This window comes from Phytophthora ramorum (genome assembly GCF_020800215.1).
Source record: "Phytophthora ramorum isolate Pr-102 chromosome Unknown Phyram_PR-102_s0010, whole genome shotgun sequence".
Lineage (NCBI taxonomy): Eukaryota > Oomycota > Peronosporomycetes > Peronosporales > Peronosporaceae > Phytophthora > Phytophthora ramorum.
The window spans coordinates 1,089,728-1,107,617 of NW_027150656.1; the positions used below are offsets into that span (position 1 = coordinate 1,089,728).

The 17,890-nt window shown below is 55.8% G+C and overlaps 6 protein-coding genes across 6 annotated transcripts; 3 read left to right on the forward strand and 3 right to left on the reverse strand.

The window, feature by feature from the left end:
- Positions 1–349: 349 nt before the first annotated feature.
- On the forward strand, positions 350–2,185 carry KRP23_10695 (uncharacterized protein; the record flags this gene model as incomplete). The annotated part of the gene is made up of 8 exons (XM_067881174.1): positions 350–416; positions 496–701; positions 779–909; positions 971–1,043; positions 1,114–1,265; positions 1,331–1,578; positions 1,665–1,810; positions 1,883–2,185. 8 exons carry the CDS (start codon positions 350–352, stop codon positions 2,183–2,185), a joined length of 1,326 nt encoding a protein of 441 aa, XP_067741445.1.
- A 439-nt stretch (positions 2,186–2,624) lies between these two features.
- Positions 2,625–4,566, reverse strand: KRP23_10696 (Serine/threonine-protein kinase Sgk3; the record flags this gene model as incomplete). The annotated part of the gene is made up of 6 exons (XM_067881175.1): positions 2,625–3,229; positions 3,297–3,349; positions 3,441–3,624; positions 3,705–4,014; positions 4,104–4,295; positions 4,402–4,566. 6 exons carry the CDS (start codon positions 4,564–4,566, stop codon positions 2,625–2,627), a joined length of 1,509 nt encoding a protein of 502 aa, XP_067741446.1.
- Positions 4,567–5,886: 1,320 nt separating this feature from the next.
- On the forward strand, positions 5,887–8,086 carry KRP23_10697 (Glucosylceramidase; the record flags this gene model as incomplete). The annotated part of the gene is made up of 4 exons (XM_067881176.1): positions 5,887–6,006; positions 6,066–7,034; positions 7,116–7,493; positions 7,625–8,086. 4 exons carry the CDS (start codon positions 5,887–5,889, stop codon positions 8,084–8,086), a joined length of 1,929 nt encoding a protein of 642 aa, XP_067741447.1.
- A 157-nt stretch (positions 8,087–8,243) lies between these two features.
- On the forward strand, positions 8,244–8,557 carry KRP23_10698 (uncharacterized protein; the record flags this gene model as incomplete). The annotated part of the gene is made up of 2 exons (XM_067881177.1): positions 8,244–8,381; positions 8,438–8,557. 2 exons carry the CDS (start codon positions 8,244–8,246, stop codon positions 8,555–8,557), a joined length of 258 nt encoding a protein of 85 aa, XP_067741448.1.
- Positions 8,558–8,725: 168 nt separating this feature from the next.
- Positions 8,726–9,457, reverse strand: KRP23_10699 (uncharacterized protein; the record flags this gene model as incomplete). Its single annotated transcript, XM_067881179.1, has 1 exon — positions 8,726–9,457. One exon carries the CDS (start codon positions 9,455–9,457, stop codon positions 8,726–8,728), a length of 732 nt encoding a protein of 243 aa, XP_067741449.1.
- A 411-nt stretch (positions 9,458–9,868) lies between these two features.
- On the reverse strand, positions 9,869–17,711 carry KRP23_10700 (Protein transport protein SEC16A-like protein; the record flags this gene model as incomplete). The annotated part of the gene is made up of 8 exons (XM_067881180.1): positions 9,869–10,933; positions 11,013–11,162; positions 11,238–11,658; positions 11,741–13,390; positions 14,359–14,384; positions 14,477–14,663; positions 14,785–14,837; positions 15,801–17,711. 8 exons carry the CDS (start codon positions 17,709–17,711, stop codon positions 9,869–9,871), a joined length of 5,463 nt encoding a protein of 1,820 aa, XP_067741450.1.
- Positions 17,712–17,890: the final 179 nt, after the last annotated feature.

Here is a 17,890-nt window from a genome sequence, read left to right on the forward strand (position 1 = left end):
GTACCACGAGCTTGCCAAGCCTGTCTGCCGCGTAAAGCTACGAATGCTAGCGTCCCCAGGGCGGCATTTTCAGCGTTGAACCGAGAAGGGTGCAGTGGTTGGTTTCCACAGCCTGGAGCAACACGCATCGTACACATTCTATCGCATCAACTTCATTTTGCGCTCTTCGGTACACCATTTTCCACGCTCATGTCTTTCTTTTTCATTTTTGCAAAAAATAATACAACTAGCAACAGGAAAATGCCCGTCAAACTTTTGACTGACACTTTCCTCTTCAAAAGGCTATTACCCCATTGGCCACAATTGTAATTACTATTCGTCCTCAATTTTGAAAACCAAAGCGGCGAAAATGCGCGCGGCGCTTGAGGTCTGCGGCGAGTTCCTGAGTCGCATTGGCGCACTGGAAGGCGCCAACGGTAGCCGCATATTCTTCACCACTCTCTTGTGGTCCTTCCCATGCGCTTCTCACCCTCAAACGCTGACTGTCGCCTGCAGCCATCGCCGAAATCCTGCACAAATCTGGCGTGGAGCTGTCCGAGGAAAGTTCCTTCCGCTGGAGAGCGCTGCTGGCCGCCATCCGCCAGGAACTCACAGCCGATCCCATGGACGTCGTGTTTCTGTTCGAGAGACTGCTCCAGCTGAACGCTATGATGCCCTCGGGTCCGAGTTTCGCCTTTTTCGGGTCCCCACTGTTTCTCCACGTGAGATGCTGCAACTTGAGACTGTTAAGTGTACAAGAAGGAGGTTGCTGAGGTTCTGCTGTTGTGTATTGATGCAGCTACTGGTGGAGAGATTCGCAGTGGCCTTTGAAGGTCTTGATGCAGAGCTGTTCAAGCTCGAGAGCGACGAGTTGTGTCATGCTGAAGGAATCTTCGAGACGTGTGTGCTGATTCGAGACAAGATTGGAGCGTACGATGGCGAGAGGGTAATTTGTGGTTGTGGTGTGCTGACCAGGGCTCGTTGACTGCAGGGACAAGCCCGAGTCGGGGTTGAAAAAGTTCCTTGCGGCGTTTGAAAGGATTTTTCAGCAGGATGAACCAAAGGTTTAATTTTTATTTAATCATGCGTGGTTTACTGTACGTGCTGATTGATTGATGTATTTGGATGCGGTAGGACTGCTGGGACGCGTTTTACGAGTTGTACCATCTCAACGACTTGAGTTTCCGACGTGATATGAAGCGAGCATTGAGCATGATCGAATCGGTCACGCTTGGCCCTACGAAGCTGGAGTTGGCTTTCCCCACCGAGGGTCCTAGAGGCTCAAAGTACGTAGCAGCAAGTGTTATCGTTGTGTTGGAGCATGGTGCTGAGCTGTCCTTTATATTTGCAGAAAGGTGATCTCCCGTGCTCTGCTGGAAAAAAGGTTTGAAGGTACCCGACTCGAATGGAGAAATCTCTCGCAGATTAACTCGATCACCAATGCTGAAGCTGAAGCTGAGCATGACGCCAACGAAGAGCACAATCAAGAGGCAGAAGCGCAACCCGAAAGCAATGGTAATACCGCGGTTGAAGCGCAGCAGTCTACCGGATCGTCTGAAACGTTGGATTGGGTCTGGTCCACGCGTGTTCCATTCTCTTGTAACCCTGCATGCTTCAGAATTCCCAGTCATGCAGTTCGAGCTGATCGTTTGCTAACTCTGATGGTCGCTGTCTGCATTGCGCAGTGAACGGCGACGCGTCCGAGTCAGAACTCTCTGAAATTTCAGACGAACCGGTGATAGAGCGCACGATTCCATCGAGGCCTCCCCGTGCTGCAGAGGTTGCTAGAGCTGCTCGTCAAGAAGTCCGCCGCTCACTTCAGGTTGTGTCGGTAAGTTGCGCTTGCCCACGTCGATTAGCCATCACTAGCAACACGAATGTAATCACTCTAATGTGAGTTTAGGTGCCAAATGAAGTGGCGGAAGCAAACGATCCCGACTCGACAGCTTTCCTGCGTGCCGGGCCCAAAACGAGAAGACGCTGGTCGAGGGAAGAGGAGGCAGCGCTCATGGAGGGCTACCGAGCCTACCAGAAGTATTCGAATGTGTGGGTGCTGATCAAGGCAAAGTATCCGGATGTGTTCAATGACCGGACGAATGTCAACTTGAAGGACAAATATCGCAACCTTGTCAAGTACGGCAGAATCCAGCGATCCAGCAACGCCACCGATGAAGATGGGCAGGATGATAGCATCGTTATCGTGTAGTGCACTTTGCGTGTGCGACCCATTCGACAAACGTACTGAACGAGGTTGATCTTCAAATTTGAGTCATTTGTTTACAACTAAAAACAATCAGACGGGAGGACGGGGACGCTGCTCGTTTGGCTCGCTCTCTCGCGTCTCCCGCTGAAAATCCAACAAACGCACTCGTGACTTCCCGCTAGCTCGCCAGCTTTGCATCGTGCTCCCTTTCTTGTATGTGCATGAAACTCTTCCTTCCGAGTTTGTCGCGCCGATGTGCTGGTCTGCATCACGTCCTGTGCTTCCGTCCCTACATGTAGTGTCCTCGCTCCCCCCTCTCGAGCCCCAAGGCGATCGGCGACTTCCTCCATCCAGCAATCGCATCGCAGCCACTTGGGCGTTTCAAGGGACGCGCAAGTGGGGCCGGCTAGGGGAACTGGGATCTTTGAACATGGATGTGGCCTTAACCACGACCGACAGAGCCGCTCATGGACAGGTCGTTAGGCGTATTGTATGTGAAACCCTGGAACGTCATGGACGGGCGAGAGGCGTCCGACACGCGAAGGCCGCCCAGCGCCGAGTTCTCCACACTGTTAATCTGCATCTTGGTGAATTCGGCCTCGAAGTTCTTGGTCTCCTCGGCGTTGCCGCCAGTGGCACACGGGTTGAACGGAGGCGGGATCTTGCGGTCGTACAGGTCCTGCCAGCTCATGCCACTAAAGTACGGGTGGTTCTTCACCTCGTCTGCGCTCTTGCTACCCAGGCGCGAGTTCGGGTCGCGACGGAGAAGTCCACCGATGAAGTCGCGAGCGACGGGGTCCACATCGTCCGGGAACGTAAGCGGGGCGTTGCGCACACGGTCGAACAGTTTCTGGCGGTTGCGAGTGTACCAGGGCGGCAGGCCCGTCAGCATCTCGTACAACACCATTCCCATAGCCCACCAGTCAACAGCCGTGCCGTGTCCAACACGGTCAAGAATCTCAGGCGGCAGATACTCGGGCGTACCGCACATAGAGTTGGTGCCCTCAGCGCCGTCAGTGATGCCCTCCTTAGCAAGTCCAAAGTCAGCTGTAACAATGCAAACGCAGGCGTTAATAAAGCTGGAAGGAGCAGCACACTACTCAGCCAAGCTTACCAAGCAGGACGTGGCCGACAGAGTCGAAGAGGATGTTCTCGGGCTTGAGGTCACTGAGATCGAGTAGCAAATGCGGCACACAGAAGCGCAGCTGTTAGTTTGGGAACCACCACAGCAGCCAAGATCTTCTCTTTTCATACGCACCGGTAGACGACACCGAGGTCGTGCAGGTGCTCTAGAGCCAGCGTGATCTCGGCGCAGTAGTGACGGGCCATGCTCGCCTCGAACTTCTCCATGCGCGATAGGTGAAAGAAAAGCTCGCCTCCGGGGCAGTAGTCCAGCACGAAGTACAGCTTCTGCGATGTTTGGAAGGCGTAGTGCAGGTGCACTGCATCACAAAAATGGCAACAACAACAAAAATCGTCAGCCAGAATTTTTCCAAGAATACCGTCACTCCTTCTAACTCACCAATGAACGGGTGCTTGGCGCGACCCAGCACACGTCGCTCCGTGCGCGTGTGCTCCACCTGGTTGCGGCGCTTCACGTTGGACTTGTTGAGCGACTTCATGGCGAACAGGCGCTTGCTGTCCTTCTTGCGCACGAGCGTCACCTTGCCGTACGACCCCTTGCCAATGACCTTGAGCAGCTCAAAGTCGTCCAGCGTCGTCTTGGGCGTGTTGTACATGGCCGTCTCGTCGGCCTCGGAGGACTGCGACGTGGGCGGCGTGGCGTCGTACGCGATGGTCTTGGTTCCCTGGTACTTGTCGGCGGGCTCCTTCTGCTCGTTGCCACAGCAAATGCCACAAACGTTAGCTGATGGTTGCCACAAATACTGCTCAAAGTGGCACAAAGATAAAATACGCGTACGTTGGTAAGCATAAACTCCTTGAAGAGCTCCGACGTGCGCGGGTCCGACTTGCCCGACGCTGGGTCGAACTGGCACAGCAGGTGCAGCCAGTTGGCCAGCTCCTGCTGGCGTTTCTCGATGAACTCCTTGTTGAACGAACCCAGGAACTTCTTGGGCGGCAGCGCCGGACAGCGGTAGCCCTCGGCCGTCAGCTATTGAAAATAAAAAACCGTTAGCTAACCGATCCAAAGAGTGCATGCTGCAGAGAGCTCCCAACGCCCATCCAGGGCACGAAATGACGCTCGCGAGCGCGCGCACCTTGTCGTAGAAGTCCTTGAACTCGTGGTAGCGGTGCTTGACGACGAACGTGCCCTCGGGCACTTGCACCTGCACGAAGTAGACGGTCGTCTTGCTGCCGTTGTGGCTCACGTTGTCGTGGCCCATGATGCCCACGAACTTGGGCCCGCGGTAGTCGTCACTCATGGCGCCTCCGTCTTGTGTGCAAATGGGGGAAACTTCCTGTCTACGAGCGAGGGGAAGCGGAGCCTTTGAGTCTCGCCTTCTTGTCTGCAGAATGCGACTGGGCGGTCAAGTGGTCGGCTCGGTGGTTCGATTGTGGGCCTTACTGGGCCTTTGTATGTCCGCAGCCTCTTCCGTCGCGCGCAGCTGATTGGGCGGCGCGAGAGGCTAGAGACATGGCGGACGGTAGTTCAAGTCGTTGTGACAAGGGTATTTTGTATTATAGGTCTCTAATGTATCGATTTTGATGAATGACGAGAATGCTGTATTATGATGGTATGCGGGTGAGGAAGTCAATGTTGTATAGTAGGGTTATTGCGAGTGCATGATGTAGCATGGGATTATGGTGTGGCGCTGTGTTCAGCGTCGCAACCGGGATAAGAAAATGGCGATGCGGAGGCGACGACACCACGCTGCCATCTCGACACGTGCACTACGCGGCGATCGACGAGAACATCACAGACCTGTCGTCCGAGACGTTGGGCGCTGGCTGGCGTACAGCGAAGCGGTCGGGCAGGCCAATTGAGTCTCTAACTGAGTCTCCGCTGATCTCCAATTGAGTCTCCGCACGTTGAAGAGCGGCGATGATGGATCTGTTTCGGGTTCAGACGGCGAGTCCAGCCGCATTTCTACATTTGGCGGCGGTTTGCCTGCCTGCCTGGCGGACCATTAGCACCGCCCGCGCTGGAGATGGTCCTACCTCGGCCTGCCGCGTGGACTCCAGGCGGAGATGGAGAGCCGCACGTGTGCCCCGTTGGGCTGGCGCTGTACTGTCCAAGCGCGTACGAGAGCACGGGCGAGCAGCGGCTCCGAACGACGGAGGAGGCAACGCTGTCGTTCGCAGCTATTCGAGCAATGAACTGGCAGGCGCAGCGGTCTCCTCGTCATGATCTAAGAGGCTTCAAACAATGAATCCAAACTGGGTAGTCATCGACTGACAAGTTGCGATCCTCCCCTACGCGACACTTGGATCCCTGCGTGGTGATGCTTTAATGGACATACATCATGGAGCTGTGTCCTCCACGCCTTGCAAATGGCGTGCAATGCTGCCTGCAAGTTTTGATGGCGTGTCGGCCTACCTAAGCGCCCGAGACTGGAAACTGGATCACCACCACGGTGACGTCTCGTTGATTATGCTCGACAGTTAGGCCTCCGTCGATCCGATTCGCTAAAAATAGTCTCGGACGCTTCCGATTGGTGAAGATCCAGCCGTTTCACCCCGTCGCAGACCAAGTTCGAGTAATTGGGGACCTTGAACACAACGACTTGGGACCTCTGGAGCTCATGGCTGTCGCCCCGTCCTTCGACCCGCTGCCGGCGTCCCCGCGGGCCTCCATGCTGCCCACCACCAACGTCGACGCCGTGGGCATCCGCAACGGCCACTTCGTGGACGCCCAGGGCCGCGTGCGGCTGCTGCGCGGCGTGAACCTCGGGGCACATCCAAGCTGCCCATCGGCTACCAGCACACGGACCGGCACTGCAAGAACAGCTTCTTCGACGGCGCGCGCAGTGTCTCGTTCGTCAACCGGCCGTTCCCGCTGAGCGAGGCGCCCGCGCATTTCGCGCGGCTGCAGCGCTGGGGACTGACGTTCCTGCGGTTCATTGTGACGTGGGAGGCCATTGAGCACGAAGGGCCCGGGATCTACGATAGACAGTACCTGAGCTACCTTCGAGACATTATCGCAATTGCAGCGGACTACGGACTGGGGATCTATGTGGACCCACACCAGGATGTCTGGTCCAGATGGACGGGGGGAGACGGAGCGCCCATGTGGACGCTCGAGTGCGTTGGACTGGAGCCGCGTCACTTTGAAGCCACCAAGGCCGCGCTGTGCATCGAGACGTGTGGCCTCGAAGTGTCCAAGTTCCCCAAGATGATCTGGCCCACGAACTACTTCAAGATGGCGTGTGCCACCATGTTTTCGCTGTTTTGGGGGGGAGCCAAGTGTGCCCCGTCGTGTCGCGTGAATGGCGTCCAGGTGCAGGAGTACCTGCAGTCGCACTACTTGGACGCCATGGCGCAGTTGGCTGAGGCGTTGAAGGGATTGTCCAATGTCGTGGGGTTCGGAACGATGAACGAGCCGTCGTCGGGGTACTTGGGACTGGAGGATCTGAGCAAGCACTTCCACCACGGAGAGCTCAAGTACGACTTGGCACCCACGCCGTTTCAGGGGATGGTCTTGGCTGATGGCTTTCAGCAGGTCGTTCAACGCTGGTCGAATGGTGCGAACCAGCATGTGCTCGGACGGCCTGACGAGGTAGTGACCGTGGATCCCAACGGAAAACGCGCCTGGCAGCAAGGACGACGCTGTATCTGGAGAGATGAAGGCATTTGGGATGTGGATAACATGACGGGGAAACCGGTGCTGCTGCGTCCAGATCACTTTGCAGGTATCATGTTCGGTCGGGACTGCTATGTGCCTTTCGCTGCGGTAAGTCATTTAACCTGCCATCAAGTGTTTGGTGGCCAAAATCTCACAATGTGGTCTTTTGCTGTTGTGTTTGGATATTAGCGCTTCGCTGAGCGCATCCGCAGCATTCTGCCGCACACGCTGCTGTTCGTGGAGTTGCCACCGCTCGAGTTCAGTATCGATGAATTCCCGGAAATCGACGACACGCTCATTCCCCGCGCAGTTAACGCAACGCATTGGTACGATGGCGTCACGCTATTCCTGCGTGCATGGCGGCCATACTTCACGGTGGACCCGAGGACCAAGCGACCTGCTTTCGGAGCTTCCGCTGTGCGAAAAACGCACCTGAAGCAGTTGGCTGGTATCAAGGAGTACGGCAATGAGCAGATGAACAACGCTCCGACACTCATCGGAGAGACGGGCATCCCGTTCAACATGCACGGCGGGAAAGCCTTCCGAACCGGCAACTTCAGCGCGCAGGTTGGTGCACTGGACAACACCATTTCGTGTCTTGAGGCCTCCTTGGTCTCCTTCACACTGTGGTGCTATTCATCCGACAACTGCAACGAGTACGGTGACCAGTGGAATCTGGAGGACTTGAGTCTGATCAGCGCAGACAAGCCCGTGCTCTCGGGGTACTGTCTTCCGAGCGAGACGCATGCGCCCGAGCGATTCAAGCATTCGCTCGCCCCTGCGCCGTGCGTATCGCTGGCACCCCATCCAAATCGGAGTTCCTGCTCGACCGCGTGCGCTACGAGCTGGAGTACGTGTCTGACCCTGGGAAGTCCCATGAAACGTCCATGCATCCGACGGAAATCTTCGTGCCGCAGTTGCAGTACCCCAAGGGCTACTCCGTCGAGATGTCTGACGGCCACTTCACTGTTCAGTCGCACGATGGTTGGGATGTCGTGAGCTATCTGCATGATGCGTCGAAAGCCGACCACTGGCTCGTGATCACCTCGAAGGACTCGAGTATCGAGAAGCGTCGTCGAGCACGCATCGTTCGACGGAGGGTGTTGACTCCTCCGCTCCTGGCACTCTGTGCCTACATACTGTATTTGATTTTCGGGTAGCAAACTATCTCATGTAGCAGCTCAATGTGCCATGGCTGTTCAAGGTCGACAGATTCTACGGTAATTTTCGATCCATGGTGCATGTAACGCAAATTAAAATACGTACTTAACGAGATTGCAAGCATGGCGCTAGTCACTGAACGAATAGCCTGCGGCGATGATCGACCGCCGCTACCACCGCTCCTTGCAGGTGTTCTCGTGGGTGGCCTGCGCCGCCATGACGGCCAAGCTGGTGCTCTTCACCGACTACAACTCGCGAAGAGGCCGTGGCGAGCACGAGCACGTCTTCTCAGGGGTACGAGGCCGCAAACTTGACCTGCAATGTGTACTTACCTGTGTCGATGCCTACAGATCCAGAAGTACACGGACAAGCAGCTGGACAAGTTCTTCGGCGTCGAGGATATCAAGAAGCAGGTGCAGCCCGACCAGCAGCAGTCCAGCAACGCTCCTGCTGTGGACAAGAAGGAATAGATGACGGGCTCCAGAGTCCAGAGAATGCAAACGTGTACGACATGTATCTAAATGCAAGAGCTACGTACTGGTGGGGCTTGTTGGCTGGACTGGCGCCTTCACCGTCTTAAGACTTGTCACTCCCTACCTCGTACTGCGCTCAACGTCACGTCTCGCAGTGTAGATACTTTACTCGCTCTGCTCGGTCGGAGCTGGCGCTGCGGTGGGCTTGAACACTGCAAACTGGGGGCGCGGGGGCTTGCGCTGCGCAGTCGATCCGCCACGACGCGCACCATACCCACCCGGACGCGACGGAGGCGCCATCATGGCAGCCAGCGGGTCCTTCTTCATCAGCATGTGAGATGGAGGCGGGGCCATGAGCGCAGCCAGCGGGTCATCGCTAGGCGCGGGACCGCCAGCCATAGAACCAGGAGCCGAATTCGTGCCCGCGGGAGGCGCACCCGAAGCGATGGATCCAGGCGCACTGCCAGGCATCGGCGGTGCGCTGGGCATCGAAGGCTCCTCTGCCGCCGTCTCACCCGGGAAGACCCAGCGCTTCGCTTTCTCGTCGTAGTAGGCCTCCATCTGCTCACCCAGCTTGGCCACCTTGGCTTCAGGGTTCATCTTCGTCGCAATGAAGGATGACAGGCCCGACAACCATCCCGAGCCCTTCGAACTGCCACTCGGCGGTGGCGTCTTGGAGCGCACAGACTTCTTGGCACTCTTGAACTTAGGACTGGCCTTGCCCTTGTCACTCGACGGGCCGCTCATCGCGGTGGCGTCCACATTCGTAGGCGGAAGCGACGCAACTACCTCGGCAGCCAGTCCAGCGGCCAGTGTCTTGGGCTGGCTTGACGAACTGGTGCTGCCTGCGTCGCCCGAGCCATCCAGCGGGGCTGGTCTCTGGAACGCTGGTGGCATGGGGCGTGCTGCTGGCGTATCCTGCGAATGCTGAGAGTACTGCGAATGCTGCGAAGTCTGTGACGAAGGAGGCTGCTCATGCTGCTGCGGGGGTACTGCGGGGCATTGTTCATCGGAGCTGGCGGCATACCATTGAAACTGCTGTTACTGTGCGTGCTGTGGTTGCTCCCCGGTGGCTCTATTGAGTGCTGCGAGCGCATCAGTGGCACCGTGCCATGGCCCCGAGTTGCCGGGCCGCTGTTCGAGTATGGTCCAGAAGGAGCAGGTTTACCATTTCCGGAAAACGGGCCACTGGGTTGGTGGTGTTGCTGGGGACCAAGTCGACCGTTGCCCGAGAGTGGTCCCGACGGAGGAATGCCATTGACAGCAGGCCTGGAGTAGGGCCCCGCAGGTGGAGCGACAGGGGTCCTGTTATATCCATTCGACGAGCCGGGCACTTCCTTGTGACATAGGTGGAGTCGCGTGGCCGTATGAGCCGGCAAGCACGGGAGAAGGCCCACGTGAACTAGTCGGGGGGGTCTGGTGAACGTGCTGCTGCGGGAACGACGGTGCAGGTGACGACGTCGGTGCAGTCACGGCTGGGGAGCTTGGATAACTTGCTGCTGGCGGAGTAGCCTCGCTTGCGTACAATCCCCCCGGTGTTGTTGCGCTGGAAGCGGCGGGTGCGGCGCCACCTGAGTCGTTACCTTCCACCACGCGGTTCACAATCTTACCCATCATACTCAGCGCACTGCCAAGGCCCCACTTGCCGCTCTGCTTACGACCTCCTCCGCGGCTGGTCGATGCGGTTACCGAGGCTACACGATCTTGGCCAAGATGTTGGCGCAGCCGGTCATCCAATACTGTGAGCTGGTTCTTCATTCCCTCCAGATACATCGATGAACCGGGCTTCATCGTTGCCGTCACCGCTTTAATCACCGTGAGCATGGACGTAACGTACTTGAACGCCGCCTCGAGTTTGCCGTGATCGGCCAGGAGCATGGCGTAAATAAGCTTGTAGCCCTGAAAAGGAATCATGAGATTGGCTGCCGCTCCCTTGGAATGCTTCTGAGCCCACTCGTACACTTCTGTGCGCTGTACGGCAGCAGGCGACACGTAAAATCGCGCTTCCTTGGGTGTCCGATGGTCCCCTCCCAAAAGAGCCATTTTGGAGCTTGGCATTGGGGCTTCCACTTGAGCACCTGCAAGCAAGTAGCACACGTGGGCTGCTGCCACGGCGTCGAGTTCGTTCCATAACCGGTCACCCAGCTCCGTCAAAATCTTGCTGGTATCCGCAGTTCGATTGGCAAGAAGGACCTGGGCGTGGGAGACCCAACTCGACAGGATCAGAGAATCTGTAGACTGTTGAGCATTCGTCTGCAGTAACCGTTTCGGCTCCTGTACACTATTTTCCTGCTGGTCCGCGAATGACATGAATAGTGCTCGGCATGGATCACCCGTTGCGTAGTGCTCGTCCAAATACGTGCGCAGGACTCGCTGGATTTGGACAATTTAGATAGGCGCGTTAGAGTCAAATAACTCAGTGCTAGCACATTTGAGCAGACAAGAGGCTTACCCTGTACTCTTCCTTGTCCGTAAACGATGCGATCAACATAGCCTCTGGCCACATATGAGCCGACATAGCAGCAGAAACTGCACCCTTGCGATCTCCAACCAAAAGCAGCTCACGCAAGTCGTTCGCACGTTTCAACACAAGATCTGGATGCTAACATAAGCGACATATGCGTCAGAATCAAAGACTACAGCATTCAAAAGCAGTGGGCTTACGCAACAGGCTTACCATTGTTGCTTGGATTTTCCGAGGAGCAGGGAAAGTTGGGGACTGGTTACCACTACGCCACTTACTGCTCTCGCTGAGCAGCATGATTAATTGCGCCTCGGGGGAATTAGGATCGCTTGGGTTTAGCGCTCCTGGTTCCGAGCGCAATTTTCCGTTGCATTTGACCAAGACTCGCAGAACGCCCAGCAGCAGTAGTTCATCTTCGTTCTCAGCTTCGTCAGCAGTCATAGATGTTTCGCTACGCTTCAGTCGCTCATCAAGATATTCCAAAATCGCCTCATCAGAAACGTCTTCCGTCAGCGGGCCAGGGAAGATATCCATTTGCTCAAACTCCTTGTCCTTCGGATGCAATTGATCCATGCGATACACATTCACCGGTCCCTTGCGAAGCTCACCATTGCTGTTTTCAAACTCAGATGGACTAGATAAAGGGCATGAAAAACAATGTGTGAGAACCAACCATCATTGTGTCTGGCAGCTTTCGCTCTGTGGGCAATACGTACACTGGGGCACCTCGAGGACTGTTGCGGTAACTGCTTCCTGCAATATTCAAACGCAGTTTCCTCTTGGGAAACATGGTCACCACATTACCACCAAAGCCAAACGACGCCAAACACGACGGAGGGGCCACGCAGGGGTCCTTGTACTTGTTGCTCGTCATCACAGCAGGGACCGCGGCTGGGTGGGTGGTCTGCTGCGTGCTTACCAAATTGTGCCCGTGTCCAGTAACAGTTCCGGGGCCGTGCTGAGTAGCAACATTGTATCCTGTTCCCGGCAGTTGAGATGTTGCCGAGCCAGCATGATAGCCATACCCTGTAGGATTGTGCTGCTGGGATTGCCGTTGCTGGTACGGGTGATGTTGTTGTAGCTGCTGTTGATTCGAGTAACTAGCAGGACTTGCTGTGCCAGTTCCAGGAACACCCGAGTCAAAGTAGCTACCCGAATTTGCTCCAGTTGCATGAGCTCCACCCTCACGGTAGGAGGCACTGCTGGTGTGTTGATATGAGGAGTGCGTCTCTGCAAACTGCAGAGAGGCAGTTGCAGACTCGTGCACTTGGTGCTGCTGCTGCTCTTGTGTATCCTGTCCATATCCACTAGTCCCGAATTGAGACGCCGCCACAGCACTTGCTTGAGCCGGTTGCATTTGCGATCCCGAAAAAAAGTCGGATGAAGTCTGACCGCCAAATCCTTGTGAGCCCGAACCAGCAAATCTATCAAACTCTTGAGGGCGATTCGGGTCATTCTCACCCGCAAAAGATGATGACACCTCATGAGAATCGACAGCACGGCCTGTAGCGTTAACACCGGACGGCACTGGTGGCAGTTCGCCAAAACTGCTGGAACCTCGCTGCTGAAAACTTCCACTGGGCGCGGTATACAGCTGACTTGAGCTGTTTGTGTGCTCAACTGGAGTCTGCAGGCTTGCTCTTACTCCCTGTACTGGTGCCGCGGCCGTGCTTGCTCCAAAGTGCTCACCACTATATTCGTAGTGAGTAAATTCACTTTGTGAATATTGCTGCTGCTCTTCACGCTCCGTCTCCTGTTGCTTCTGCGGTGGCGATGGGAACTGCGACGTCGTTTGCACTCCAGTGTTGCTAGAATCATTAGGGTACTGAGGCTGCGAGGTTTGCACTTCTGATGAATCCTGAGAGGTTGTGCCACCGAAGAAGGACGAAGCTGTATCGTTCGTAGTTGCAGCTTGTGTCTGGCCGAAATACGCGTTTGCATCAACCACGGGGGTTGACTCAACGTGCTGCTCCTGAGACTGAAACGATGCATCGTTTCCATATCTGCTCATAGAGGAGTTCGACGCATGACGCGAAAAACCAGTACTCTCGATAGAACCATATGACGTGTTCAAGTCGTGAGACTGCGTCGAAGATCGGATCGGGGTCGCACGTGCCGAAAATTGGGAACCATGCTGCTCCGAATAGGACGATACGTTGCTCCCACTCCGTGAAAACGATGGTTGGGCGTGATCCCGCGGTGGGGCCTGCTGATAAGTTGATCCTGACGATGACGTTGCCGCACGCTCACCACCAAAATCCGACCCAACTGACGACGCCCCCGTCTCCGTGACCGAACGTCCAAAGAACGCATCGGCTGACGCACTCGATGATGACCGCATGTGGTCGCCAAATCTTTCACCAGAGCTACGTAAAGCATTTTGACCATACTGCTGATGAGCATTCTGCTGCCCTCCGTACGATGGCTGAGCTGGGCCCGCGCTACCGAACATTTCTGACGCGGAGTGATGGCTGTAGTTGTCTGGGGTTCCAGGGGTTGACCTTTGGTCAAATTGTTGGCTGCTGTAGCGACTATCACTCTGACTGCCGTACGGTGGCTGAGCTGGGCTAGCAAAGGTTTGTCCCGCAGAATGTTGTCGGCTGTAATTATCTGGGGTTCCAGGAACCGATCGTTGACCAGCTTGTTGCTGCTGTAGCGAGTTTGCCCACCGTATCCGCTAGCAAAACTACTTGCAGACGACTGGCGACTGAAATGGCCCAACCCTCCAGAAGCAGCACCGCTTGGTGTGCCTGCCGCTGCAGCAACATCACTGCTTTGATCGTAAGAATGTCCACTGAACGTGGTTGTTGATCCTTGAGCGTGGGCGTCTAAACCCGTTGTCGACTGATGCCTGAAGTGGTCAGTTGCCCTCGAAACACTCGTTGAACCTTGGCCTGCATACACGGATGTAGAGCCCTGAGGGTACTGGTTGCAGTTCTGCTCTCCTCCGTATGAAGCATTGTGTGGCGGGCCATTTGCTTGCTGTCCAAAGTGTCCCGCCGCCGTCGTTGAAGTCGCACCACCGAACATAGCATCCGCAGAAGCATTCTCACCGAATTGTGAAGAGGCACTGCGATCAGCACTAAAGTTGCCGTTGTAACCTCCACCACCAGCTCCACCGCCAGCATTGAACACACTTTCGGCCGATGGAGCCGAATTTCCATATCCGTGATGAGTAGTACTTCGTGCCGCAAATGGATCTGCACTGTTGTAGTTGCTGGAGCTTTGATGTTCAAAAGAACTAGAAGTCGAAACAGTTGCATTGGGTCGTCCAAACGGACTTGATGAAGCGAATTGGCTCTGCTCAGAGCTAAATGCCGCTTCATGAGAATACCCTCCTTGTCCAGCTTGGTTATAGCTCTGACATTGCAAATGTGCACAACAAGAGTAATTTAGATAAGTGCGTAAAGAGGCTTGTCCTGCGCAACAAACAAAAGGATAAAAGCCCGTACCTGGTCATGGGCCTGGTAACTTGCAGATCCATATGAACGCTGCTGCGCTGGCTGAGCAAATGAGTTGTCGAAACCACCTGAAGGAGGACCCGAACCAAAAAGATCCCCAGCATCTGAAGTTGGCAGCTCATGCTCATCAATAGGCTTCGCTGCATTTGCGGGTGTAGCGGGTGACGCCCCGAACGAACTGAATGGGTTAGGCACATCAGCACCAGCAGTGGCACCAAAAAGCGAAGCAGCACTCTGGACCCCCGTTTCTTGGACTACGTCATCCGATTGGTGAGCAAAAGTAGACTCTGACGGTGCACCTGAAGACGATACGCTGGTCGTCTGCTGGGAAGGCGGGAACGCACTCGGTGAGCTTCCAAATAGATCTGCGTCAACAGAGGAATCATCGCCTCCAAACATCGTCGCTGCAGCAACCGGTGGTGACTCACCAAACGCTACCGCTGAATCGGACTCAGGTGGAGAAGATGCGAACGGTTCTTGAATATCGCGACGCTCAACTGTCTCCGTCACGTAGTGACCAGTTGAAGAGCTGAATTCCGACACAAATCGCGGGTTTGTGTTAACTGACTCGCACATACTTGTCGTCTCGGATGCATTGCCATCGGAAAACCCTCCGTCGCTAGCATTGTCCGACCCACCAATCGTTGTTCCAGGTGCCGAAAACTGCCCCTCGCTTACAGACGGGAAATCGGTACCAAAGGCTGTGCTGGCATTGGATGAATCCACCATGCTGGGTGTTTCGGACATTGTGCCGTCCGAAAAGGCACCTCCCTCGCTAACACGCTCCGAGCCGCCAAACGTAGCACCAGCGGAGGACACGCCAAAAGAAGCTATTGAACTGCCCTCGTGATCGGTGCTGGCTACTGACGACTGGTACATTCGATGACTGGCAAAAGAAGACTGCGACCCGCCATAAAGAAGAAGGTCGGCCAGCAGACGGGAAAAACGAGTTTTCACCCGAGAACGATACAACGGAGTCCCGCTCTTCTTCGTCGCTCTGGCCCTGACGGGTGTTCCGGTGCGTTCCCTCGGCATGCTGGATTACCTGCTGCTCAGAATTCATTTGATCGTGGCCGCTAGGATGTATAGAGCCTGAATCCCATCGAACGCTCGATTCCATGTATGATTCTGAAGCCTGGGACTGCTCATGCTTTTCACTGCCTTCAAATGTCATCGAACTCTGAGCAGCATGCTGAACATCATGTGCTGCAGTGCTCGAAAGTCCCTCTTGAAAGCTTGGGCCGTCAGTACCTTGCGGAGATGGTACTCGTCCAAATGGCCCGCCAGTGCCAGTCGGCGTGTGAAGAAAACGTACGCTAGCTGGTGCCTCAGGAAAGACGTTGGGATCGTTGTCTGGGACTGCAGAGGTCGCACCCATCGCATTCGAAAACGGTGAGCTCTCCGCGTCTAGAGAAGTAGCATGCTTTGTCTCTTGACTAGCTCCCGTCGAGTACAACCCGATTTCTGATGCTTGCACCGATTGAGATGGAGATGACAGCGTACTTGACTCCAGTTCCGTAGCTGCTTGCGTGACTTCCATTGATTGATCACTCGTCTCTCCCTTGCTGGTGGATTCAATTTCTTCCGAATGCACCTGTTGAAATGCACGTACTGCTTCTTCTTCTGGCACCAGCAACGACTCCTCTTCCTTATTTGTTGTTTCGTTGGCATAAGCAGCATGCACTGGCGGTGGAGCAGACAACGAAAATGATGCATCCTGTCCTGTAATAGCGGGGGCAGAACGTTCTAACTGGGTCTTGTCACCTGATTTCAACTCCAGTTTATGTAGCGACGCTGTCTGCTCCTTGATTGACTCGTCCCATTCCTCATCTGCATGGTCATCGTGATCGAAAAGCTCATCTTCGTCACCGTCTCCCCAGAACTCACCCGCAGCAGCACCAGGGCTAGTAAGCTCCACCGGAGGGGTCACAAACGTATCCTCCCGAGTAGTTGTAATTGCAGTAGTTGTAGTTACACCAGCCGTAGTAATAGTAGTCGACTCAGTCACCGTCTTCGACTCTGTAGTAGCAACTTCTCGCTGACCCCAGTCATCATTCCATTCCTCGTCTTGCTGGTGCCGATGATTAGAAATAGAGGCCTCAATCGAAGGATCTTCGTGCGGTAGCGCTTGGTCAGGAAAGCTCTTCGTTTCAAACGCACTCTGTGTCGACTCAGTGGAGAACGACATCGGCGGCATAGCTGCAGGTGGTGGAGGAGCCGTCGACGTCAACTCCGTCGCGTGCTCAACGGACGAATGCTTCTCCTGCATCTGATTCGCGGTGAAGCTCTTCGTTTCAATCGCAGTATTCGCCGAATTCACAGAGAAAGTGCTTGACGGTACAAATGCAGTCGTAGGCGGTGGCGGCAGTGTAGTCTCCACCTTAGTCTCAAACGCAGCTCCGGTCGTAGATGAGTACTCCCGAGTCGGTGCTTCAAACGGCGTCTGTACTGGCGGTGGCTGCATGGGCGGCACCGCTGGCTTCGCAACAGGCGACGTAAATGCATCGTCATCATCTCCCCACGCAAACTCATCGCTCCGTGCTGCAGGTGCCACCACCGCTGGCGCCGCACTTTCCACCTCGTCCGCTGGATTTGACAACACTGTCGAGGGCGAGTCGCAGTCCCACCCGTCGTCACTGTAAAGATCTTCTGCGTCCTCCATCGAGAACAGTTGCGTAGGCTTGGATCGAGTCACTACAGCAGCGGCCACACTCGTAGTAGCAGAAGATGCACTAGAAGCAGTCACAGGAGCCTCCGGGGCAGGAGGAGACGCCGCAGGAGGAGCTTCTGGAGAAATAGAAGCAACGCCGCCCACGCTCAATCCGCCAACATTCGTCGTCGTCGAGCTCGTCACCAATGAGCTGCTGTTGCCTCTCGCGACGCGGAGGGATCCCACCATTGGCATCGGCGGCGGGGCCGCTCTCTGGCTGCCGAGGCCTCCAATGGGCGGCGGTCTCCAGCCGCCAGCTGACGAAGATGACGCGGATCCTGAGGCGGACACCGGCCGCGTCGTCATGCTGCTGAAGCTGCGGTTGCTGCTGGTGCTGGCGCTGCTGCCCGTGCGGGTGCGAGACTGCGAGTCGACGCCCAGCGACGCGAAGAAGTCCTCAGCGCCGCCTGCGCTCGGCTTTTGGCGCAGACGCGTGCCAGCACTCACCGGCCTGGCGCGCGTGGAGCCTCCGGCTGCCGGGGCGGCGGAGGAGAAGAAGCCGCGCCCCCCGTCCATCGTCGTCTCTGGTGCGGAAGCTTTGGATGCGGTTTTGCCTTTGAGGGAGTGAGCGCGGTTTCGACGACCATCACTCTAATAACCTTGAAGTTAGTATGGACACAAAGATCCCTCGAAAAAGTGACGGATCAGATGACGTGGACCCGCAATATGAACGCCTGCAAGTATGGTGTTCGGCG